Source organism: Scomber scombrus, chromosome 24 (genome assembly GCF_963691925.1).
Source record: "Scomber scombrus chromosome 24, fScoSco1.1, whole genome shotgun sequence".
NCBI classification, from domain to species: domain Eukaryota; kingdom Metazoa; phylum Chordata; class Actinopteri; order Scombriformes; family Scombridae; genus Scomber; species Scomber scombrus.
Window position 1 is genome coordinate 6,235,804 of NC_084993.1, and position 27,056 is coordinate 6,262,859.

Sequence of the window (27,056 nt, forward strand, 5' to 3'; positions counted from 1 at the left end):
CTTCAGCAGTATAGATGCAGCGCAGTAGTCGGGAGATAGCTTTGGCAGACAAACTGTACGGGCCACCTAATAACCGGGTGCTAGCAGATGACTGATGGCCCAATTTACCTAAGTCCTCGTCTGGAGGTCAAGAGCTAAGTTCACCCCGAGTGTGTAAAACCAGGCGGGAGATATTGGCTAATATTTTCCTCTGAGGTATTTTTGAGAAAAATAAGGATCTTGGGGTGTCTGTTGACATCAAGTTTCTGCTGTCAAGACAGTGTGCGTGCATGTGCTGCCTTATAAATAACAGCTGTCAACAGGTAGAGATCGAGCCATGCAACTTTTCCCCATCCCCAAGATGAGTTTGTGGTTTGTTTTCATTTCACTAATAAAAATGTGGCAATACATCCTCAGGAAATCTTCTAGCATCGTCTAAGAATTTGCTTTTTACCTGTATACAGCTTTGGTAGTTTACTATACATATACTGTACATATATATACATATACGCATGGTGTAAATATGTTCTTATATAGTCTATATACATACTTTAAAATACAATAACCATGCATACTGAAATATGTTACTATATATGTAAAAATCTGCAATATGATGTATCAGAGTTACTGTTTATCTTAGGATAAAAACATATCAAATGTAGCTGGAGTTTGAGGCAAGGAACATGATAACAGTGCATGGAGAGGTAGACCTACCTGTAAGAAATGTCCTTATGTAGTCAGAATCTGGTGCAAGAAGAGTTTTTTGTTTTTATTTTATTTTAATGCCCGTCATTTATTTTCTGAAAACATGTCTTCTGTGAATTAATGTTTCTGGGAAAAACAGATAAAAAATATCCTGCACTGGTAGAGTTTCACTTGTTTTGAATTGGTAAGAGAGAAATAGTTATTCTTTCTCTCTTCTTCCCATTCTCTCGCTCTCTCTCTCACTCGCTCTCTGTCAACAGCTACATAGAAAGTTGTGTGGGAAAAGGAGGGAAGAGAGAGAGAGAGGGAAATAGACTGACAGAGTGGGTTAGCAGAGGGAGGGGATACAGAGGGATACAGTTACTGTCTGCCCCCGGACAGCTTTTGCTCTCTCGTTTTGGGTACCGGAATCGTAAAGAGCCCCAAGCCACTTTCTCAGCCTTATATAGCGTGTTTCAAAATTTCTTGGCAGTTGACGGGAGGAACCAAAGCCAGCAAGACTAAAGAGTGTATCCTGGTCCAGTCCAGAGGCTGCGCAGACATCCACATGTGCGCACACATATATACACAGAAAGGAGTTCAGTAGCTCTCTGGCACGCGTTTGGGATTACTGCTGTTGTTTTTGAGCAAGAGGGGTAGTAGAGGAGGAGGAGGAGGAGGGAAAAGTGTCTGTATTTGGTTCTCTCTCTCTCTCTCTCTCTCTCTCTCTCTCTCTCTCTCTCTCTCTCCCTCTCTTTCTCTCTCTTTCCCTCTCTCTCTCTCTCTCTTGCCCTCTTTCTCTCCTGGAGGGGGGTCTGAAGGCAGGGAGAATGCAGAGGTAGAAACAAGGCAGAGAGAGAGGGGAGAGAAGAGAGAGCGTGAGAAAAAAGTGGCACCGGTGTGCAGGTAAGAGTAGATTTCCAGTGGCGTAGATTGTTGGGTTTTCTTTTGCATCGTACTCTATTTGCAGTGACATGTTTTTTTCTAATTCTTTGCATTCTTTCGCGGCTTAAAGAACAAGATGTCAAGCTGAATTTTGAATGTCTTCATGTCATATAAAACAAAGTGTAAGCATGCAGTGTTATTTCACGTTCAAAGACTTGGATGTCATTTCTGCTGTCATTTTTTTGTTGGTGTGTGTGTGTGTGTGTTTTGGATGTAGTCTGCCACACACTCATGGGAAAGTTGCCTCCATGGGAAACGAGACAGACATAGTTCATTTGAGTTGCTGTTTGAGGCTCGGGAGCTTTTCATGACCCGACGAGTAGTGATTTGTGGCAGCCAGAGTCGGAGAGAGAGAGAGAGAGAGAGAGACAGAGAGAGAACGGGAGCAACTGGTCAACACAGCAGGCAAACACGTGTTTTCTCTCTCAGCGTAAACCCGCATCTGCTTCTGCACAGTCAGAGATAAAGTGGAGCAGTTGGTCAAGAAAGAGTGTTTGTATGAGAGGGGTTCTCCTTCTTTCTTGATTGTTTCGTTTCCCCCGTCGGTTCTTCTCACACTTTTTCTTTCTGACACCTTTGAGAGAGGATGCAGACTGATGACGGCAATCATTCACCTTTGACTTTGAGCTAACACAAGGATGGCAGTTAAACATGGATGGTCAAGAGGTCGCGAGCCTTGTATGTCCCGTCTCCCGCTTCACTGTCAAAACAACAGAAAGGAATGCAGGTTTATTACGGTGCTGCATTTAAACCCCCTTTTTGTTTTTTTACAGCCAAACACATTTTTCTGTCCAATTTTTGACACAACATTAAACTCTCTCTCAATTTTGGCAAACCTCTCTAAAGATAATACTCTACCACTTTCTTCACCTCAGCCAGAAACTCTCTTAACCCGCCAAAAGAGCCCTAAATCATGTCTCCCTCGTGTCTCATAACATGAAGATGTTCTCTGAGAACGATGCTTATGGATCGGCTGCTTTCACTGTAGATCTTTCCCTCCTGAACTATTTGTCTATTTCTCATGTCTGCCTTAATAACATACCTGGTTTCCCTCAGGGCAGTTCATCTTTTGACACATCAGAGAAGTGAAATGTTGCGAAAAGATGGAACATAAATCAGAGAAGATCATCTTGAAAGGTTCCCAAGCTAGATAACTTTGAATCTTTCTCTTGCGCACACACAAAGTTAGTGGTTTTTTGTGTGTTTTTTTGATGTCATAGGTATTGGTTCTCTTGCAGGCTTTCATGACAAACAGAAAGTGTGGCCGGTAAATTGTGAAAAGTGCAAGATCCCCAAGCTGCGTCAGCTCTAAAGTATTTGCCGGGAAGTGCCATAAAAGCAGTAGTGACCAAGGAGGATAGCATTTAACGTGCAACCACACAAGAGGCCATGGCCAAATTTCTAGAAGTTAACTTATTTCTGCCAATAAGAGCTAGAAATTTCAATACAAGCTAACACAAACCAATTTTCAGAGTTGTGCATTCAAAAAAAGTACAGACACAAACATAAATTCAGGCTTTCACAGAAGTAATTTCAGCAAAATAGCGCTCGTGAATCCTGTTGCGCATCTTTTGTTCTAGTCAGCCTATATTTTATTGCACTCCTCTGTGTGTATACCATTGGTTTTGGCTTGGCGTTGTTTCATTTTTCTCACTTAAGTGTGCTATTAGTGGTCAAAAGAGAGAAAGCATCCTGTAGCCAACCCTAATTAAACAGGAACTGATAGGCGACTTGTTGTCCGGAACAGACACATCAGAACTGGCTCCATCAAGTAATGATGATGATGACAAGTTTTTAACTTACATGCAAACCCGGCCTTTGAAGTGTTAGAAAATTGCTCACATTTTCACTGTGAACGCAAACCGTTTCCCACAAGTGGAAACCAAAGATCTTGCAAATCAGGTGAGCCTCGGTTTTAAAATGTGTGCCAAATGTTAGACCTCTCCCACAACTGAAAGCCCGATGAAATGACCTAACATTTATGATATGCGGTCATGCCCCTCTTGCATAAAACTCCAAGGCTGGCTTTCAGATTTCGGGGTTTTCAACCTGTGTCCAAAGTGAGCCACAATTGCACATCTGATATTCATCATTGACTTGTTTAATGGGGTATTTTGTCGTCTGTAGCTCGCAGTGATTTGGTTGTAACTGTACAAGGGGTGAAGCAGCCAAGCCAGAGCCTGCTTACCACTCACTGTGGCTTGACCATGATCAAATAGCTGCTTCCTCAGTGATCCATGGTCTTTGGCCTCTTGCACGTCCACTTTATGAAGTTCCTTCGGGCCTCAAACCGAACATCGGCATGTTGGTTTCGAGGTGAAATAATTTCAGTGCCTTTGTTGGACACAAATCTGAGCTCACTGGCAATCAAAATACTTGCAATAAGAAGGCAATCCACCATGATGAATCTCATTGTAAATAATGTCCTGTATGTTGTGGTATATTGTGTCTGAACCATTTAGAGCAGAAGCGAACATTTTCGCCTGTCGGACGATTTTTATGCTTATTTATGGCGTGTTAACCATGTGGTAGTGATTTTGTTCTCATGTGAAAAAAATATATCCCCCTTCTTGTGTTTTATCCTCAAGATTTAGATGGGCGAATTCTTCTCATGAAGACTTGTCGTTTGTTAGATTTGACGTCACAAGAAAGAGATTTAAAGCGTGTTTTTTTTCATCCTGTCACGCGCTTGTCGTTTGTTAGACCATCACAACATGGTTTTCATGCAGTGGGAAGAACCCTGTTTGTGTTGAGCTACCAGGCGTTGATGGACAGCAGTGGAAACAGCTGGCGTGCAGTATGTTCTACTTTGCAAAAACAATTATTTAGACTATCTGTGTGTACACCAGCCCTTTTCCATCCTGTTTGGGTGCAAAAACCTCTGAAACAGACCTCCATTGGACACTAAAAATCTCCACTGAAACCCAGATTGAAGGGCATGCTTCTCATAGTTTGGCTCCGAATTTAGACATCTACTTAGTAGCTTAGACCTTTGACAAAATAACATGTTTACAGAGCTCATTTTCTGTTTTAAAGGATATTGAATCATGAGGTTGAACAATTGATTCTTTTATAAATGATAGATAGTGTTTTAGTGGTAAAACTTTCCCACACATGTTGAATGCTGCCTTAGAAAGAAAAATGAGTAATATATTTTACAACCACTTGATTTAACTGTCCTTTTAAACCCTACATCAGATATTGTTTAACCATTGACGGCATTACTTGACGCTGCCAGCGACACACTGTTGCCACTCAGTCGAACACGGCGCATTACACACTTGACACGTCAAAAAATGTCAAAGCAGACAGCACAGGCTCTGCACCATCACAGCACTCGGAGGATTTATTAGTCTCTCCAAGTAAAACAGAAACCAAGCGATGTATAAATCCCTCCAAAGGGCCTGTTTGAGCTTCGGTCCTTATTTGGCCCCCGTCTGAAAAGTGAAGAATTTACTTTCTCAGGCAAACTGCCATCAACGCGGCAGTGGCTCTTGTGTGGGCAGGAGGAGTGCTTGAGGAATTTTGAGTGTGGTTGGACCAATGGCAGGCTTATTTATTGGAGCCAATGAGATGATTTATGCACAGTGGCGAACACACGCTTTCTTCCATCAGTTAGGCTGAAGTAGATGGACGGAGATCAGAGTGATTATTGCAAAGTTATAAGGGTTAAAAGGGCAAATATATGAGGAAATATCGCAGCTGTTGCAAGTTAAGTGGATCAAAAAGTGACAAGAACGTGAAAAACTCGACTTCTGACAAAAGCTTTAAACATTTGACAAAGTGCAAACAAAGAATGCAAAGTTTGCTGAGTAAGCCCATCGCTTAGTCTTCCTTGGCGATCGTGCACAAAGGATGCTTGTTCCAGCCTGTTTGAAGTGTGTGAGAGTAAGGAGAAAACAGTTCATCACCGTCTTGCTTGAACTGCAGCGCGTTAACTCATTATACAGCGATTCAACTCAGCGGACCGGGCTCGAGAGTCGCGCTTTGATATTCTGCACTCTCCATTTCCATATAAACCCACTTGAGTACTTGAGCAGCACTTTTGCTGAAATCATTAAAGCTCTGGCTGATCCATGCTCTCAGTATGAGATGGGGGGGGGGATCAAGTGAAGAGGAGGGAAGCTCCATGAAACTGCAGAGTCTTACCTGAGACATTTGACCTTTGCTGCGGGTTATTCAACAGCGTCCCGTCTCAGCTCACCCCTGTTTGCCCCATAATGAGGCCTCTCGGCTGGGTTGGGATTGGGTTGGGGGCTCCCTCCCACCAGTGGCTCACTTGACTCCTTGTTCTAGTTCAGTGACTTCCCAGACGCCCCTCGTGATTTGATGGGATTATAAGCTCTCTGTTTTAAAAAGCCTAAACCCACTTTGACTCTCTTTTGCTCGCTGTTGGGGAGTTTTCTTTGCGGTCTGCTGGTCATTTTGCTGGGAAGTGATTTGGGAGGCTCATCGCAGAGGTCAAAGAAAAGGTAGCTATCGTTAACGAGAATAAGCACAACAGTGGCCAGTGAGTTATGGTGTCTGTCAGGTTGAATCAATTGTGCAAGAAAAATGTATGAAAAAGAGAATTTTTGTGCTGATTCAGGTGTGAAAAGCAGACGAAACTGGATTCGGAGAACAGAAAAATACAAGATATTTTCATTGATATGATGCATGTGCAAAAGAAAAACACATTGTAAGACAAAAAGGCCAGGTTCTCTCCTTTTTTCTCAACTTTTCAACTATTGAGCACCCCCCCCAAAAAAAAATAACTGTGTGGATCATTTTACAGAGTTTGAGATAGTACAGATGGAGTTGCACAAATAAAGGCAGATGGATGAAGTTCAGGTGTTATCCTGGCGCGAGGCAGAAGCGTGTGGCAGGGGCCTCCAGGAGATTCCTGCACTTTTATCCGTCTGAGCTGGTAAAAACCACGTGAAGCCTGTATTAGTCTGGCTTCCAGCTGCACCCGCCGCCATATATGGATGCAGTCTCAGTGTAGCGGTTGTTCTCTCGCTTTGTTGCACGGCGATGTTTTTGAGGATACGCTGAGACACTGTGTTTTGAAGGAATGTAAGATTGTGTGATTGTGTCATCCTTGTCTGTATTTTCTCTCTGTCTGCTCCACTAAATCTGCGATATGAGAACATATTTGGACGCAAAGTTCACAGCCTGTTCCTCAAAAGGCCTTTTTTTTAAACATATAAACATGCTCTGATGAATCAAAGATCTGGCCACTAGTCTGGTTTCTCTGGATGTGAATGCACAGCAGCCACTGCCTTTTGACCTTTAGATCAATACTGGAGGGAGGCATCATTAGGACATTTGCAGACGTATGCTACAATACAGCACACAGAACAGCACCCTCCTGACAGCTGTAGATGAGGGCAGATGATCTAGCTACAAAGCCCGAGGGGCCACTGGGACCGCCGACACTGATATATGAATGTCAGCCTCGGCCCCCAGGTAGTGAAGTTCAGTGAAGAGCATGCATGAGCTGACTCGCCTCTGGCTCCTGGTGAAATAGTGCTGGTAAATTATCACTCGTCGGAGTTCATTTTGCTATGACAAGATGTGCGTGTCAGGGACTTTGGATGGAGATGACATTAAACTGGTACCATAAAAAACTATAAAGTCATTACATTTGTTTAAAATACCACTGATAAAAAATAACAGGAGATAAAAAAGGAATTTCAAAATGAACAAAGTGGCCACAGTTTATTGACCAATGTGGAGAAAAGAAGGCTCTGCACACTTAGTTTCAATGCATTAATTTGTTCATGTTTTCCTCCATATTTGACATTTTGGCTCTCATAGCATTATGTTGTCAGTGTGATAGTGTGATCTCCAAAAAAACTCACGTACCAATGCAAAACTTTTGTGCATTTTATGTATAATTACCGTTTTTCTCTGCCTTCTTTTCACCTGAATTTACTGCCCTGTAGCACTTCAGCATAAATAGTGTTCATTTTCTGAACTGGGAGTTTCAAAATGATGACGATGAAAACAATCTATGGCTAATTTTACATTTTAACCTATGTAAAAATACATGAATACTCTAAACAGTGACTCATATTGGTCTTAAATTGAATGCTGGATATGAGCCAGTCATCTTGGCCCTTGATGCTTTGAGCTACATAATAACATCACTGAGTGGTGGACTGATGCCATCACATCGCACATCAGCACACACTGGCCGGAATCTGTTCTGCAGCGATGTTATCCAGCTACTGTATTCTGATACGCTTGATGATAGCGTTACAAAGTCAACCAGTCTTTTGTTTTCCCAGAGCAAACTAATTACGGCGGCTTCCTTCCTGCCTGCCCGCGTCTGTTGACTGCTGATAGCACGCTCTCATCCCGCTGCCCGTAAACATCCGTCTGCAACGTCGCATCGCGTCGGGGTACGGGGACGCTGCACGCACATGTGTGCATCCACAAAATCCCATGTGCACACAAAAAGTAAACACAATCAGATTGAAGTCACTCAGCCAGCCAGAGAATCCCTGTTTATGCAATGTAATCAGTGATTTGTGGCGCGGAGGATGACACAGACTATTAGACGCACACTTGCCTGTCATGGATATGATGTGTGAACTGTTTTGGGAACCAAATTAGCCTGTGATGCTCCAACTGCTATTTAAAGATGCTACATGTAGCATCAGGAAATCAAAACCGCTCTAATTTTGAGTTGATAGTATAATTAGGAGACAACTGATACTGTTGCTGGGAAGTCAGGTAGCAGGTACAAGCCCCCAAACCCTGCATTTTATAGTGCTGGTGTGCCACCCAGCCGCATTTTTAGGCAAAGCTAGTGTAATTTTACAGTAGCTAAAGCTTTCAGTTTCTCCAACAGCTGCAGTGTAATGTTTGTTTTGGTTGATGGCAAAATAATTTACATTCCAAGATATCACAGTTGTTTGACAGTAATATTAATATTAAACTGAGTCATTATCACCTGATGGTGCATTTGAAAGGTTACCACGTTCACAGGCTCGCTGTAATAAAACACACAAGCACTAACTGTCAAGTTTAAATGCTGTTACAAAGCTGTTTATTAAAAATACAGCTTTCTTGAACTACAGTATAAGTACAAATATGCTAAAAGGATCATAAATAATCAAGATAAAGTGGTGCTAGAAGTAAAAGAAACATCCTACAAGCCTATTAAAACTGAGGAAAAACCTTCCAAACCACAAGTTTCACCATAAATCTACATTTCAAGTTGCTACTTCTACATTTTATAAGGGGTAGCAATGAAGTTGGCTGCATAGACTCTAATATGACACATAAAAGCACAAAACTGAGTTGAGGAGAAAGATACCAAAGACAGTTATTACATATAAAAGGAGCAAAGTTGAATCAAGCTCCAGAATTTTAATAAATGACAAGACGCTTGTTTTACAGGCAGCCGTTTCTGGTTCAAGTTCTGCTTCTTTTATTTCAACTTTGAGTCTTTTCTGATCATCTTTAGTCGATTTAAAATGTAAATTGACAGGCGTTGGGGAGTTCAACTGCTTGTTTTATCCTGTGAAGTGTGCCACAGTGGAAAACAAGCAACGCCACATCTGGGACACCTCAACAAAGAAACTAGCGTGTCAGAATGTGTTTATTGTCCAAAATTTCCTTCTAAGAAACTGCTCTGTTATGTTGACCCGTAGAAGCAGAGCAGAGTGTACAACTGTGCACAACATGGGAAAAAAAGGGAGGGATTATGTTGTTGTTGCTGTCAGTGAAGTCAGTTCCTGGCATCCTTTTCCTGATCTCCCACTGTATGTATGTCATGCAGGTTCTGAATGATGCAAACTCTCAAAAAGGCAAAATATGTATGAATCAGATGTATAAGTTGGATTTCTCGCATGATGTTTGACCTCGGTTGTGAAATCTCTTTAGATGTGCTCCATGACGTGCCTCGTGTTGCGTTTGCCCTCTTTGATTCTCTGATCAACAGAAACATCACGCAGAAGGAATTACAGTCATGCATACACCCATGCGTGGGTTCACTTCAGCCGTAAATCATTTTCTGACTTTTACAGGAAGCGTTGTGTTTAAATGTGAATTCGGGGCCAAATGTAGAACTGCCCTGACATGTTTCCCACACAGAAAAACAGTCAGAAGGGGCTTTTTCAGAGGCAGAGTTTATTTCTGAGGGCGGCTTGGGGATACCCAGCTTTTTGAAGCTCTGGAAACATCCAGAGATGTCTCGCCCTCCTTGGTTCTACAAAAATAAACCCTTGCTGCTTTTGAAACACAGATGATCTTCTGATGTGATCTATTTAAAAGTCGGATATTACAAAGATCTTCAGTGGGATTTAATGCAGTTCTTCTCTCTGTTTCTCCACTCGCAGGTCACCACGTCATGTCAAACAACGACCAACTATGAGCTGGTGAGTGTAACGTGTGCATGCCTGAGTGTATTTGTGGAGTATATGTGTGAATAGGACCATTAAGGAAACGTTTAAAAGACCTTTTTGACCTCTGAAATCCCTTCCCTGATGCATCGATCCTTCCTGGAATTGTGGCTGAACCACACACACTGTGAGGTTGCTGCTGGGGGTCAAAGGTCAGACGCTATAACCATAAGAGCTTCCTGCTTTTTTTTCTCTAATGAAAATCTCGCCTTTACAACTCAGACAAGACACCTACTTTGTGCTGTTTTCAGCTGTAGATGTGTAAAGAACATGATGATGATGTTAAGTTATTATATATCATATATAAATTATTTTTCTATTTTCTGTTGATTGACTATTTTTTTAATTTGCTGTTCATTTGAGCTCAAGTTGGCAATCAAACCAAATCAATCAAACTTGAAATTTTGGAACATTTCTGCTAATTTAAAGTCTTTTTTTGTTTTGTTTTCTGAGCTGTCACTTTGTACACATTCATTTTTATTTTATTTTACCACCTTCGAGTAGTTTTATTTCTGTCATGCGTATTCATAAAAGAGTTATCTTTGGGCATCACTGAACCAAAATAAAGAGTAGAAAATATGGGGCAGTTATTTTCAAGCATATTGTACCTAAATTTGTCATTTTTTAAAGTGTTAATTACATCCTCAAACACAGAACTAGTACGGACTTAAATTATGTGTGCAGTTGGGACACTTTACTGTATCCAGAAACAGTAAGATACTAAATAATTTATTATATCAGAGGCTTTGGGTTGCTAGAAGAGCTGCAGTCAAACAAGGTGGTTGTTGTTTATTTACGGGCTGCTCCTTTACAGGATTTTTGTACTGGACACTGTAAACTGAGGTTTAAGTCACTTTCTCTTAGATTCGATTGAAAATGTTTTCATCCTTCTTCCATAAAGAATGCAAGCTCAGCAAATTCTGGGATGTGATTAGAAAACCAGCAGGAGCAGCAATTTGATCATTCTCCTGATTTTTAGTCAATATTCCGTCAAAAAGTCAAATAAAACATGGAGCAGTCAGTCCTGTTTCATATTTCCAAGATTATCCACCAGTGATGTGACCAAATTAGGAACATTCCAAGCAACAGTAACTACTTTTCACTTATTTACTTTGGACGCTTGCCTTTTAAAATGACTGCTGCAGCTTGTTAAACAGTCCCCAGTTCTGTTTATAGTGCTCACATCAGCCTGAGACACTGTACTTAACTCAGTTAAGAGATTTTCCTTAATCGCTGTGTGGACACACAAACACTCTTTCCTTCTCTCTTTCCATCACTTTTTTTTTTGCTGTTTCTCCATTTCTGCCTCATTTAGTAACAAACACGCACAATTTAAGAGATTTGCTTCTTGTAACAACATTATGTACCCATAAATTGAGGCAGTGTGAAAAAAAGATTTTTCACAAAGCACAATTACATGAGAGGTTAAATCCATTAGAAGAGAATCACACCACCTCCTACAAACCCAGTCACCATCAAAACCAGCAATGTTTTTTTTATGAGCAAATAGAGCCTGAAAGCTGCTTGTCTGATACATAAAGAGCCATCTATTGATTAGATACATTTTTATTGTGTTTATTCTCATTTTATGTTGATTGATTATTTGATTTTATCACAAAATGTTATGCAATTTCTTTATTTTTTTAAAATGGCCCATTTCTTAGATTTCTGCCATAGCTCTCAGCTACATTTCCTTGCCTTTATCTCAGCTGAAGTTTGGATTTTTTTGGGGGGCTTTTTTTTGTTTTATTTTTGTCATTCTTGGCTATTTCCAAGCCATGAGTGACATTTCAAGCTCAACAATTCAAGTCATTTTCACCCCAAAAACAAAACAAAAGTTTATTATATCAGAATCAACAATTATTAACAGCCAACTCTGGAAATTACCTGCCTTTTTTTTCTTTCTATTTCTCTTTTGAGAAGAGTTATAATAAGCCAGTGGCTCAGGAATATGAGAATCCACTTTATCAGGTGGATGAGAGACCTGGTGTGTTTACGTTTGACAGACGAAGTGTGTGTAGATCAGAGCGACGGTAAGAGCGAGTTTCCTCAAGGTTAATAGAATGGCTCAGTGTGTCTGCTGGATCACTGACAGCCAGACATGTAGAGAGAGAGAGAGAAAAGTCTATAAAACATTGTTTTCACATCGCTCAGCTCACCATGTTGTTTCTACTTTGGTGTGAAAGAAACAATGAATAACCCGCTGACTCTGTCTGGCTTCTCTCTCTCCCTGCAGCCTCCCACTCCTCAGCTGCCATTAAAGCATGTAGATACACCGGTAAGTAACACCTCTTTTTTATTGGTATTAATGTTAAGGAGTTATGTTTTTAAAGCTGATCATTTGTTAATGCTGTTATTGTTATTGCAGTAAAAGTGCTGGATTAACAGTCCATATCTCAAAAATATGTGGTTAACTCAGTTTGTGTACTTTTGGGTTCTTTTGGTTGTTTTTCATGGTTTGGGCTACAATGTCCCTTAGTTCCAATAAAAGGGGATTGTAATGGCTTCCAACTTTGTGGCAACAGTTTGGGAAAGACCCTTTGTGGTTTTAACATGACAATGTCCCCATGAAAGAAATGCTTTTCCCAGTGTTGTGTGGATGAATTCAACTCCTTCCAACACCTTTGGGATGAACCGGAATGCAGACTTACTTCTTTGTATTATGACAACATTTAAAAAAAAAAGGTCATGTTATGCCCCTTTCTCAGTTGAATATTTTAATTTTTGTGGTCTATCTATTTACAAATATTTGCATGTTTTATGCTGGGAAAGCACCTAGTTACAGCTCTATAAGCCATGGATGCATGCCATAGACACTCCCACACAAAGTTGTGACTCGATCCTTTAAACCCTGCATCTGTATGACAGCAGATAGTAAATCATTGGAGTCTCGAGTGTGTCACCAGACTAATTAGTTTTATTGTTTAATTATAAATAAAACACACAAATGCCACCACTGCACATGTTCCTGCACATGGCAGAAGGTGGCAGCACCATAATACATAACAGCCAGCCAATGAGAGGGAGCTCTTGCTTCTTCTCTGTGGGTTTTAGGTGGCACTCTGCTCACATCTTTAAACTGACGAGACTTTACTGTCAATTGAAGCAAACATGACATAGAAACTGCCAAAGTTAATACAGTAAAGACTAATTGTTTAACTGCATATGATATTTAGACACAATATAAAATGCATTCCTTAATGTATAATCTAAAGAAGATCTTTGTGCTTTTTATGGATCATTTAAATGCAAATTCAATTAGTGCATGCATAATTATCTTCAATCATATCAGTTTATTAATAGATCATAACTAAACAATGCAAAAGTCTACAATTATTCCAGTGGTATACTCCAGACTCCAAACACCCAGGTGGCCTGAGATAAATGATTTAACCCTCTCTTTCTCTCTCTCTCTCTCTCTCGGTTCGGTGCCAGTGTAAAGAAATATTTCGTACATACCTTACAAAATGAGAAAAGCTGCCATGACATCTGTTGCTGCCAGTTCACTGCAAATTGCGTCTCGTCCGTGCCAGAAATCGCTGCCAAGGCCTGGCCCGAGACTAGGCATGCATGTTTAGCTTGACATTGCTAAACCATGAAGGGTGTGGGTAAAGGCAGCGGCTTTCCAAGAGGGCAAGATTCCAGAAAAATAAGAGAGCGAGGGAACCACTAATGATGCAAAAAAGATAACAGTTTATATAAGCCGGCAGTCACAAAAGCAAAAATTTGTTAGCTTGTTTAAAATGCTTTTAGATCATACTGTAAACAGCTCCCATTTTTCATGAAACTAGAAGCAACATTTATTCGAAAGATGAAAGCAGCACTCACGTCTTCTTCTTTTGTGAGTCACCGTGTTTGCGTCAGCCGTCGCCTCAGTGTTTAGATCGGCAGCAGAGGTTTCGATGGTGAGTCAGAGTCGAGATTATAAACACAGATTGGTCTGTGTACACCAGCCTGTATGGAGATTAATTCGCATTCTGTGCATTTGTACAGATGGAGGGAGGAGAAGGAGGTGTGCAGAGTGGGTTTGTGTGGGTTTGACGGCAACTGAGTGGGTGTTGAGGCAGACAAGCCCACTAATGAGACTAAAAATGTCTTTATTAATGCAGTAAAGACCAGGTAGGCTACTATAATTTGATATAATTTGGTATAAATGTAAGTGTGTGGAACATACCGATCACATGGATAAACTGAGAATAGACAGGACTTGTGCTGCAGGAGCTGTGTGGAGGTTTTTATCTGTCGTTAGAATCTATTATAGCTGCTGTTAACCAAAACAAGCTAAATCAGCAAGAAATGTAATAAATGGACTACATTTATACAGTGTTTTTACCTCAAGCACTTTAAAATGGGCCTCTAATTTACACACACACTCACAGTAATAACATGGCCCGATTTACTTCCTCCCATGGGGCAAAAATGTGTTGTTGGGCCCCCGTTGAACCCCAATACACATGGTAGTACTTTAGAGCTAAAATGATCACATTAATCAATTAGGTGATTGATAGAAAATGATTTGGCAACATTTTTGATAATTGATTAATAGATGAAATCATTTTTAAGCAAAAATGACAAAAATGAAATGGTTCCAGCAGTTTTCAATGATAGTAAACTCAACATCTTTGGTCATTCAACTTTGGCATTTTTCACTATTTTCTGACATTTTATACACTGAACAGGCATATTGATAATGAGTTGTTGCAGCTTGAAACAATATAAATTAAAACAATTGAGGTCTTAGAACTAGATTTTGAAACGGGGTTACAACATGGAGGGCCTGTCATAGCTGATAGTGTACTTCAGTGGAGCAAAAACAGATTAGGGTTTAATCAAATGATATAGACTCAACTGACCGAAATGATACCTGGGCTTTTGAAACCGTTGACTGTTTCCCTCTTTGTCCTGTTGGTGATCCAGCCTTGAGTAACTGGGGTTGAGTGTCTTGCTCAAAAACACTTTGACATATATTATCAGGATCAGACCCAGGGACTGAACTGTTAACTTGGATTAATGGATGACCCTCCCTATCTACTGAGCCATAGCTGCCCCATGTTTTTGTCTACTTTATGTTAAAGAATCATCAGTATTGGATGACAAAACCCTGATTCACTGTGGTTACGGCTAATAAACCAAGGTTAAAGTATAGTTGGGTCTTGTTGACTAAAACACTTGTTTAAGATGGTGGTTACAGTTCATTAAAGATTATTCATTAAGTATAGGTAGTGTAATTACTCTCCCAATCACAGGTGTTTAAATCCATTCATTCTGGCATTCATCCTTTTTATTGTTTTCCCAGCACACTGTGCTTTCCCGCCTTGATACTTGCTACTTGACTTCAGTAAAACAAAAAAGCAAAACAATGGATTAATGCTTGACACAAGTACCAACATCCTCTTTTGCAACAGTGAGCAACAGGCTTCGTGGGAAATGTGGGTGTAATTATGAGAAACACTAGCACTAAAAATAACAAGACGGAGGCTACTAATTGTCCTGACCATGCTCTTGTTTTTTTGCTGTAATTATAGAAAGTTGTCACAAACAGTTTGACGATGACATATCGGTGTTTAGGAACAAAATACAACACATAGCCATGTCCCTCCTTTGAGCTTCAACCAGACTTTTGTTATTAAAATTGGTTGCACCCTCAACTGGGTTGATGAAAAGTATTTTATTTAACCAAAAAACATCTTTGTTATGTTTTTTACCTCTCATGAAAGCATTTCTCTTGATACCCCATCATATTAGGTTGCTTTCATGTCTATTTCATGTAATGGCCTCATGCTCATTGGTTACATACATACATTTAAAAGGACATGATTCCTTTTTTATTGTGTTATCCTGACATCTTCTGTTTTTTATTTTGATTCTCAACTCCAAAAATCACCAACATATGAGGTTTTCAATATATATGTGTGTGTGTTTGTGTGTTGGACAGAGGGGGGAAGTGGTGATGGAATGTTTTTTGGTTAGTTCATATAAGATGCATCCATGGTGGTTTTCAGTCAAAACGCCCCATTGTGACCATAATTGAGTCAGTGTGGGGTTGTCAAGATCATCTAAATGCATTATGGGAAGTTTTTTTTATATTGGTTTCTGGCTCATGAGTGGATAGAAAGTGAGTAGATACATGCTTGTAAGCTCCAGATGCTGTAAATCAAAAACTGGGCGACAAAGGAAGATAAATTTGAATGCTAGCACAAAGCACACAAAGACAGCACATAAAATGGTTTCATCCAAATTTCACAACAGCTCAGGTATGTATTACATGTTTTGTGGCAGATTGTATTCTGATGGGTTATTAAGGTCAGACACATGTGCAGCAGACAAGCACATACATTCACACAGGAAACATACAGTACACAAACACATGGCACACACACACACGGCACTTGTCTCGACTCCCTTTTTTGGGAGTCGAGACAAGAGGAACGGGGAGGAGAGTCGGAAATAATGAGAGATAATGAGAGCGAGGGAGGGGTAGTTCCAGAGAACAGAAAATAGGCGGGAGGGAGAGGACGAGCGAAAACAGGAGAAAGTGGGGAGAAGACAGTCGAGAGGGAAAGAAGAGAAGGAAGATGCATCATCATATATTACATCATCGCTGATTAACATTGGCATGAACAGCGTGGAGGGACTAGCATCTTTTCCATCATGAGGACTGGATCGGGGCTGCTTGAAGATTAAGCTTGTGATCACCTGAACGATCCTCTGTAATTTAAAAATCAGAATGACATTGGATGTACTGTACAATCCCAAATTTAGCCTGGAATTTCAAAGCCTAAGCTAATATTAAAAAAGTGAAACAGAGAGAGAGAGTCATGCCTCTGGGTAGCTCCATTCGAAGGCGTTTTGCTTGCCTGCGTTCATCCTGGAGGTGGAGCACTGGGCACCTGCTTGGAAAGGTAGGCCACTCCCACACAGGAAGTCGTAAACAAAGTTTAAACCACTAAAGTGCTTTCTTGCATAAAATTATTTTTAGTTGACAAAACCTTATTAAAAGATCCACTAGAAGCTTTTCTGGAGCACTTGAAGGATGTTTTGTTCACGTTCGCTTAAAAGTGGTGAACGTGATAAATTAGTAGCTGTTCAGGAGCTGATGATAATATTACATAATCTTCCTCAGCAGATTGATTTGTGATAAGTTTTTCATTGTATATATGTTAAACTTTGCATCAATTTCCTACTTTCTCAGTTTCCTAAATTCTGAATTATTTCAAGAATATGGCTAGTTTTATGCTATATACCGTAGGTTTCCTTTAAATTATGACGTTGATGTTGACATTAATGCTATTTACTAGTTGTAAAGTGGCAATTATGGTAGAGTTTTATCTTCAAAAGCAGACTCCTGAAACAGCTGGGCACTGTAGTTTCATCCAAAACTCTACTCAAACAGGGGTACATAGTGTTTCTATTGGAACTATTTTCAGTGGTGGAATAATACACACTTGGCATTTAATTAGGATTTATGCTTGATTGAAAACAAACTACAATGCCCATGTTCATCCTAATGATGGAATATGTCACCTAATGCAGCAGGGCACCATCTTTCTAACCAGGATAGTGAGCACTCTCATAAGAAAAAGCTCATGTAAATGGTTAGACAAGTGCGCTCCAATTTACATGCCGCATTGACTTTCACGAGGCGTTCATGCACCCGTGTTGCTACAAGGCTACAGATTGTTCCTGTGATGTGAAATGTACCGGCGTAACAACCCCCGAAGCCCCATGCGAACAGGCTGTTTCATTTTGCAAACGCCAGTGTCCGCGGTCCGCCTAGCATCTGGTTCCTGTCAAATCACTGAGAATTATGCTTTCCCATTTTGGCTCTTGGGGGTGGGATTAGCCTCATCTATGAGAAGCCACTCAGCTGCAACATGGAGAGCTTTGGGTGCTGTGTGTTTAACCTTGCGCCACGATTAGAGACCCTTATTGCCAACAGCACTATTTCACCCCTCGACCTGTAAAAATAAAAAAGCTCGCTCTTTAATGACGCCGTGGGAATAAATTTTAAAAAAGCAGAGAATTTCGCAAAGCATGTCTGTGAAGATAAACCCAGCTGTTGCTCATCTTTTTTGGATGGCTTCATCCTTTCAATGGCAGCTGAGTCATACAGACATATACTCTCCCCTGGGTCGACAAACAGTAAGAAGAGCCAACTCTAGCATCTATTATGCAGTGATTCCTCAACAGTGCTGCGTAGTTAGTAGCATTTTCCCTCTGCAGTCTTGTCACAGTGAAACAGCCTGACTTCCACTCTTTCCTCAGTAAATAACCAGATAGGGGACAAGATAATTAAAGTGTGAGCTGACGTCCTGACAAGACCTTTGTCAGTAGGGTGTTTCTCCTGGAACACACTCATGTATCGTGATTTTTTTTTCCCCCTCCTTCCTCTTCTCTTACTGTATTTCTTCTTGTTCTGTATCATTCTTTCCCTCTCCCTATTTCTCACTCCTTCACCTCATCTTTCTCCTGCTCCTCCTCCTTCATCTTCGTCTCCCTCTTCTTCGCTCTCTATCGGACTCTTTCCCCAAAAGACAGTTTCAGTTTTGCTTCCGTGATCTGGCTTTTAGCTAATAGGTTATGTCAGATTGTAATTCAATAATATCATCATCGTTACCAGATGGAGTTTTCTTATGAATAATTTCCCCTCTCATCCCTCCCTCCTTCCCTCTCTCACCCACCCTTTGCATCCATGTGTGTGTGTGTGTGTGTGTGTGTTAATAAATGTGTGTTTATGTTTTCTTCAGGGATCTACGAGGTCCTGCAAGAGTGTGGAGATAAGGCGAAAGCAGTCACGGTAAGCCTCGTCATCGTCGTTTTCAGCAGATGTACACACAGATGTGGACTAAATTAAGAATAGATTAAATTATCAGTTATTTTCCCTCTGACAAGAGCGTCTTTCTTGGCAGTTAAACCAGAAAGTATCTCTTAATCGTCTTTGTTCAGTTTATAGCTTCTTTTGACTCCACGACACCCCCTTTGAAGCGTTTAGCAAGACTTGTAGGATTACTAAATGATTGCTTAACAAAAAAATTAAATAAATTCTGCTCCTTTTCATAAGCAGTCAGTCCTATAAATCCACTGTAATCCCATACTCTTTTTTATGATGTCTCTATTTTATGATGAACATCAAATAAAGATTGTTTGTGCTGGATATACGGCCTTTTTGCCTTGGAATGTAAATTCTCATTCCACCCTGTGTTGTCTGTTATTCTTCAAGCATGGCTGTTTCTCATGCGGAGCTTTACTGTATGCTCACCAGCCAATAGAGCTGATCGCTGTTTGGCCGGAGAAATAGATTGCATAATATCAGCAGAGGTCGTGTCAACAGTCAGTGAAGGATTGTAAACCTTTTCCTTTCCAAGGAATATAAGAGTGAGCTGCAGGAGTTTACATTTGATCGCGTAGATGTTTGCGATGAACTTTAGAATGTTCCGGAGAGAAATAGGAAACGTGAAGAAATGTTCTCACAGCAAATGTAAAAAACAATCACAATAAGTCTTGTAAAACTCTGAATATTGGAATACTGTATGTAATCAAAATTAAACAAATCAGGTGAGCTTGCCTCTGCAGTTGTATCCTTCTAAAATAATGTTCTTATTATATTCAGTAATCATATTAGCATTTAACCACTGTTTTAATAGCATGTAAACAATGATATGCCAGTGTTTTGTTAGGACCTAATCATTTAAATGCATTTTAAAGACCAATACCTTTATGTAACCTACAAAAGTTTGGTGTGTCCAAACTGGTACTTAGCGTTTTTACTTCGACTGGTATTGTAAATGTCTCAAAACCATTTCAAAAGTCATCAAATCAATCCACACTTGGACAAATCAGATCATAATTACTGCTTAATATAGAGACATTGTCATTTCACTTGCCTCTTTTTTTCCTGAAAGGTCAACTCATAGGTCAGTTAGATAATAGCCTGCAGATCATGAACATTATGCATCATCATTTCCCTAGACTAAGCTTAAATTAGATACTACAGCTTTCACAATGAGTCCACAAGTGCAGGCAACCCTCTGCACAAAAGAACACTTAATTATCGGATTAATTTGGTGTGATATGCAACTATGGGATTGAAAACCCTCTCTCTTGTTTGACTGGGTTGCTGTTAATATCATGCACATTTTGCAACAGAATAAAGCAGATTCTTAAACAAAAATATTGTTTAAGTATAAGAATAAAACATGTATATGATAGCTTGAATAGAAACACTTGGTGCGCACATCCTTTCCTTTCCTTTAATTTTGCTCAAGGAGAGCAAAGCACATGTTTGCCAACGCAAAGCCTGAACATAAACTGTGTGGTTGAGAGATGCTCATTTTGACTTGATTGCTTCCCCAGGAGTCAGAGTGTGGTTCAGGCCATGGAGGAGAGTTATGAGGTGGACCTGGTCTACATCACAGAGAGGATCATCTCTGTCTCTTTCCCCGCCGCCGCCGAGGAGCGCAGCTACACCACCAACCTCAAAGAGGTGGCGGCAATGCTGCGATCCAAACATGGTGAACACTATCTGGTGAGAAAAGACCCCCCAAAGTGAATCCAGGACACACAGTAGTAGAAAATGCTACTTCATGAATTTAATGTTTGTTCTGTGTCTGATTTCAGGTGCTCAACCTGAGCGAGATAAGGAATGACTTAGCAAAGTTAAACCACAAGGTACAAACACTTCAGAGGCTAGATCACTCTATTTTTTTTAATCCACACATACAAACACTTATATAAATGTATCACATGCTCATATTTGAGAGGAGATTTTCCTTCAACTCAGTCTTTTTCTTCCCTCTTCTTGTGATAATCCTGCTCAGGTTCTGGAGTTCGGCTGGCCAGACCACCATGCGCCACCGCTGGATAAGATCTGCAGCATGTGCAAAGCCATCGACACGTGGCTCAACGGAGATCCACGAAATGTTGTGGTACTACACAACAAGGTAACAATGGGATGGCTTAAACACAACAGACCGTGAAAGGAAAAAGCGCCTGACTAATATCGTCTTTCACGCGCCCAGTTTGTGGCTGCCGACCTCCTACGAGCAACATAAATTCTCGTAGTTATCCAATTCTCATAGTTATAGGATCCATTTTCTCTTGTTCAAACATACATGATTTGTATAGCATAGGGATAACATAAGAATAACATTAACATAGGGATCAATAAATCATTATTCTTTATTGTTTATTTGTCATGTAGCAGAAAACCAGAAGAGAAAACATTTTGCAGCTCAGGAATTTTAACTTTCTCCTTTAATTCGGTCCAGATTTGTTGCTTTTCAGAGTCTGATTGGTCGGTTTAAAGAGGCAGAGGGATGCCGCTTAATTTATGTTTTTCATATTTGTATCTTTGAGGCTTTCCAATGTAATTCATGCAGTTTGCGTCAAAAGATTCCTTTGTTTGTGACCAAAAAAACGTTTTGAAGTCATTCCTGTGTCAAATAAACTATTTTCATCATCCGTCTTTAATCTTTAAAGTGTTACAGTTTTCTTTCCCTTTGCTTGTTTTGCAGGGGAACCGAGGCCGAACAGGGGTGGTGGTGGCTGCCTACATGCACTACAGCAACATATCCGCAAGGTATCCAACGCATCAGTAAATGCATCTTACGACTCCTTGAAATTCACTGTTTTCCAGCTGTCAGTAGTGGAAAAGCAGCATTTAAGTCCTTTGATCCCTCAATAGCTTCAAATCTCATCCTCGCAAGGTTTTGTAAGGACAGAAGCGCCAATCCATCAAAGTTAGGCCTCTAGGTCTGGGACTCGGAACAGTCTTGAAAATTAAACACTGATGTGATTATTATGGGAAAACAATCCGTTCTGGCCGGCTTATTTTTCTGGCTTTCGGAAAAGCAGCGCTCCGAAAATGTCATCATTCTTTAATGCAACCAGATGTTAATAGGTGGGAGCGAGCCAGGAGGATTTAAAGCCGCTTTGTAAATGATGAAGGCCGGGGGGGATATTTCTAAATCTCTGACTTGGGAACAATCTGCAGGTTGAGGTATTCCAAAATACTCACTCACGCTACGACAAATAATAACAACGCTTGTGTCAATCTTTGCATCCCCGCAGTGCTGACCAAGCGTTGGACAGGTTCGCCATGAGGCGCTTCTACGAGGACAAAGCGCTTCCTGTGGGTCAACCATCCCAGAGAAGGTCAGTTACCACCTCGCTTCCTGTTTTCAGATATCTGCTTTAGAAGTCTGACCCGTGCTTCAGTTTCTTTCAGCACACACGAAACGTACTTAACGATTCGTTGGGTTTGTTGTGTCTATCACGTTTAATTTCACAGGAAATTCTTCCCCTTTTTTTTTTCTTTCCAGTTTATCTGCAATTTAGTTTTAATTGGGATAATTGTGAGAAAATGTTATGGCACGGAGAGAGAGGCGATCTGTCTTGTCTGTGTGAGAGATTCCACTGGTGTCTCTGGGGAGGCTTGGTGGCAGCTCATTCCTGCCTTCTGAGCGTATCAGCACATATTTTCCTCCAATTCTTCTCCACTTTTAGCACTGCGTGTTTCGAGATAATGTCCTTTCCATGAATACAGAGCAAAACAGGGGAGTAAATTCCAAACCAGAGTGGGCCAAACCAATCAAGAGTGGTTTTAAAGTATTTGAGCAATTTTTTTCATGAATAGACTCACTCTCAGGGACTGTCTTCTGAGACATCCTCCAAGTCATAAATCTCTTCCAAGCATATTATTAGCTTCCTCTGTGTTATTAGACAGACAGAGTTAACTGCTTAAAGGCTTGACCCCTTCACCATCTCTTTTCTTCACCTGCGGAGAGAGGAATCTTGATCCGAGCGCTTCTTGGAAAGGAGCAGGAAAAAAAGGTTACAGGGAATAAACGATGAAACAGAAGAAACACCAGGGGGACTTAACACCACTTCATTTCAGCTAGTGAATTAGGCAGCCAGCCATTCTCTAACAGGTCTATAGGCTTGCCCTCTGCCCCACTGCTATTTCCTGCTTCGGATATAATTATCTCTGCCCCTGGAGTCTGCCAGTATTATGGTGTGGAATGTGTGACATTAACATCAGGAGTAGGAGATGAGCTCCGTCTGCTGCTGCCATAAAAGCTCGTAAATGTTTGGAATAAAGGTGTTACGTGCAGCGCTTCGGTGTCATTAAACGAAAGCGCTGGCACTGAAACAGTTAAACAAACCGAAACCCTCGCTGAGAGGATCGGCCGCCCCGGCACTGGGTCAGAACAGGAGGAACTGATTTATGGCAAAAACATGACGGGAGTTTCTTGTTTTAAGCGAGACTCCAGTGACATGTTTCTGTGTGCTTTGTGTAGTCGCTCGAGAAAATGTGAATGGAGATTCCAGGAATAACGATAACAAAATGCCTGGCATGCACTTCCTCCTCTGCAGCTTTTTTGTCACACGTCAAAGTTAAAATAGTGTCAGATCTTTGGTGTGACTGCACACTCGAGGCCAGACAGTCTCAAGCTGGGCTGTTTTTCGTTTGCATGTCTGGGTGATTTCCACTAAAGTATTGGAGAAAAAAACATGTTTTATGAAGTGAAAAAGCTACTATTGCAACAAAGCGAGAATGTGAGAATGGTTGATGGAAAGATTTGTATTTATTTCTTTTTTTTTTTTAAAGCAGTAACTTGCTGCTTTCAGGAAGTGTTCTTACTGTTTTATTTCTGACAGTGTAGACGCAACATCAAAGTATTGTTTCCATCTGCAATTCCAGAGGGGAGAAATCAATTGGAAGTGTCAAACTAAATCTATTGAAGTTAGCAAACAGAGACTTGAAGACAGGAGAGACGCAACAACCTGGAGGTCATGGTGGTGATGGGGAGGAGGTGGGATGCAACAGTAGGTCCGATAGACAGAATTGAAATGATATTTAAATAACAGCATCCAGAGTCTGATTGGATTGAGGAACACAAGCAGAAAGATCATTGGTCAAGTGTGATGGTGATGTCAGAATTGTCATTATAAGGAGTTTGATGACGTGGAAAAGCAGAAGTGACGGAGAAGAAACTAGCAGAAAAAATAGAATAGTAGAAATCTGACCATAGAGGAGTAAAGGAACAAAATGTCTTTTTGAGGTTTTTTTTTTTTTCAACAACCATCATTAAAATAAATTCATCCACTTCACCCAGAAAACCCAATATTAAAAAAGACAGATAAGAACACCACATTATGTGGGAACAGAGAAAACCACTCATGAAAGTTGAGTAAATACCACTAGAGTTACAAATGGGGCTGCATCTCTGGTTGCATAATGTTGTTGAACCCTTCCCTGAATATACATTTAATGGTTTGTAGCCTTTAAGCTAGAAATGTACACAATATTTAAATGTAAACATACGTGCATGATTTTTCTATTTGTTGGCTTAATTTTCAGCAGCCTGAAATAGACAATACAATCATCTTTGCTGTGTTCAATTAACATGCAAACACAATGTACAATACTGCATGTTTAACACCTGTAATACAAGACATTTTAATTCATTATTATAAAATACACAACATAATTACCAGTGATATCGCACTACACACACATACTGTAGCTATGAGCCCCTTCCTCCTCTCAGCGCTGCTTCCGTGGAGTCTCCCGCTCCGTCTAATTGAATTTCAGAGAGGCTAAACCATCTGGCCACTGACAGCAGAGCAAGGGGGGTGTCTGCATGTGGCGACCCCGCGGTCAAGGTTACGTTCGGTACCATCATCATTATCATCATTAACAACCAGACCGCACTAACTCAACAGACCCCCAACTGGCCTCTGTACACACCAATTCACTCTGACATTTGCCGTAGTGGATAAAAGCTGTTTTATAGTCGGAGTGGAATTCAGCTCCGGCTGGGTGGTAAAGGTGAACCACACAGGATGAGGGTTTGTTCAGCCAGGAGCCGGTCTGTAATCAAGACAGAAGGTCCTGACATGCTAAGAGGTGACACAGTGCCTGAATGTCAGCATGTTTGTTTGTTTGCCGAGGAATTTAGTGATGATATTCACTAATTCCTAAAACCTTTAATCCAGCGCTGCCATCTCTGAATTCACCGTGGATATTTCTTACTATGTGCTTGTACAGAAGTGTAAAGGCCAGTTTACTATGAAATTTGCTGAGTAAGCTGCTCATTGTGTAGCTGTCCAGCTGCAACTTTAGTGTTTTGCTTCACTCTCCAGGCTCTCATAGTGTCGTATTTGGCTACAGCAGCTAGCTTTTCTCAGAGAAAAAGCTTGAAAAATCCACTACATATTACCTGCTCAACACTAAACTTCAAACAGACACAGTTAGCAAATATCTGGTGAAAATAGCGGAGCATTTAGCAGCTAAAAAACAGATTTCCCTCAAAAAAAATAGCTAAAAGAGAGTGAATACTGGACATTTACAGAAACATCCAAATGGATGATAATGTTGCTTTGTAACTGTTTGCTTAAATATATCAATTTAAAAGGTGATGAGGTTTCAACTGCCTCCAAGTGTGTCCAGAAAACCAGTTAATGCAGGTTCAGAAGTAGAAAGATGACACAGCACAGAAAATGTTTCCTTTTTTCATATTTGTGCACATTACAGGACAGAGCTTGGACCGTTCTTGATTTTTAAAGCTGTTTTCCTTCATGAAGGATGAAGGCTGCACTCAGTTTCTACCTCTCTTTTTCCGTGCAGGTATGTGCGATACTTCAACGGCCTCTTGTCGGGACACATAAAAATCAACAACAAGCCTCTGTTCCTGCATCACGTCATAATGCACGGCATACCGAACTTTGAGTCCAAAGGAGGTGAGTGTCTGCCTCTGCCTAATATGGAGAAAGAACTCAGTTTTTGCTGGTTCTCTTTAAAAAAACATGAAGTCAACTCTCTTGTTTATTTCCCTCCACAGGCTGCCGTCCTTTCCTGAAGATCTACCAGGCAATGCAACCTGTCTATACATCAGGGATATAGTATGGAAACCTTTATTCCTTTATTGGTTTTGCATGTTTGAGTGTGTGAATCCAGGCTACTGAAATGTATTGTATTATTGTTTATCACCACAGCAACGTGCAAGGAGACAGCAACACAAGTATCTGCATCACCATCGAACCCGGCCTGCTTCTAAAGGGAGACATCTTGGTAAGATTTCAAGGAGAATATTAGCTGAACTTCCTGTCAGTCTGGATTTTAGAAATTGTAGCTTATTCCACATCAATCGGTCAAACATCAAGTAGATGCTCCCACAAGAATTCACAGATTTCACCTGACTGATTGATATACTGACTAATGTATCGATCTTTTCTTGCTCATTGCAGCTGAAGTGTTACCACAAGAGGTACAGAAACCCCACCAGAGACGTGATGTTCAGGGTGCAGTTCCACACCTGCGCCATCCACGACCTCGGAGTGGTTTTCGGGAAGAACGAGCTCGACGAGACCTTCAAAGGTAACGGCTCTCCGGGTGGGTGTGTTTTCCTATATATGTGTCTGTGTTGCAGTATTTGACAGTGATTTGTTTTATGTCATAAGCAGAACCAGAGTCAAAGCTAAAGTAACAAAACAAGAAGATAGATGTATCTCAGGGACGAGTCTAATTAAGATGTCGTCTCTAATCGCAATTTTGGACTCAATAGTTGTGACATTGCTGTGTGTATTTATAAATGTGTGTGTACTCTTTCCTGTGAGTGTGTGTTACCAAGACCTGGGTCGAGTGTGTGTGTTTAACCTACTCAGAGTAACAGTGGAATTCACATAGATATATAAGTTGATAATCACAGAAATGTACATAAGGCTGTTTGTTTTTGGTTGTTATTTGCTTTAAACTGCTTTTCACTGGGATTTTTTGGTTTCCAGCATCAACGCTATCTTGCTTCCTGCTGCTGCAAGAGGACTCTGTTCACCACAGTTTTATTGTGAATGGGGTCCTCTGGTGGTGAAAGCAGTTCAGCATTCATTTACACTAATGTAAAAAGGAAGAGAAATGGGAGCTAATAGCAGCTTATTATAATAGAGATAAACCAAACCAAAAAAAAGTAACCAAAAATGATAACACACAAAAAAAGCAGAATGCTTGCACTGCAACTTATATTTTTACACTGCTTTTTGTGTTATTGATTTTTT

General features: G+C 40.6%; 1 protein-coding gene across 4 annotated transcripts in view; it reads left to right on the top strand.

Annotated features, from left to right (window-relative positions):
• Positions 1 to 1,433: 1,433 nt before the first annotated feature.
• Positions 1,434 to 27,056, top strand: part of tns1a (tensin 1a) — a 55,033-nt gene continuing 29,410 nt past the window's right edge. For 2 of the 4 annotated variants that reach the window (XM_062414401.1, XM_062414403.1), the window contains exons 1-13: positions 1,434 to 1,569; positions 9,939 to 9,977; positions 12,238 to 12,279; positions 18,749 to 18,798; positions 20,355 to 20,526; positions 20,619 to 20,669; positions 20,819 to 20,941; positions 21,515 to 21,579; positions 22,071 to 22,154; positions 25,633 to 25,745; positions 25,847 to 25,907; positions 26,001 to 26,076; positions 26,253 to 26,397. In XM_062414401.1, coding sequence (XP_062270385.1) covers positions 20,377 to 20,526; positions 20,619 to 20,669; positions 20,819 to 20,941; positions 21,515 to 21,579; positions 22,071 to 22,154; positions 25,633 to 25,745; positions 25,847 to 25,907; positions 26,001 to 26,076; positions 26,253 to 26,397 — 868 coding nt within the window. In that variant the 5' untranslated portion in view covers positions 1,434 to 1,569; positions 9,939 to 9,977; positions 12,238 to 12,279; positions 18,749 to 18,798; positions 20,355 to 20,376. The remainder of the gene's footprint in view (positions 1,570 to 9,938; positions 9,978 to 12,237; positions 12,280 to 18,748; positions 18,799 to 20,354; positions 20,527 to 20,618; positions 20,670 to 20,818; positions 20,942 to 21,514; positions 21,580 to 22,070; positions 22,155 to 25,632; positions 25,746 to 25,846; positions 25,908 to 26,000; positions 26,077 to 26,252; positions 26,398 to 27,056) is intronic. The other 2 variants (XM_062414402.1, XM_062414404.1) reach the window with 2 other exon arrangements.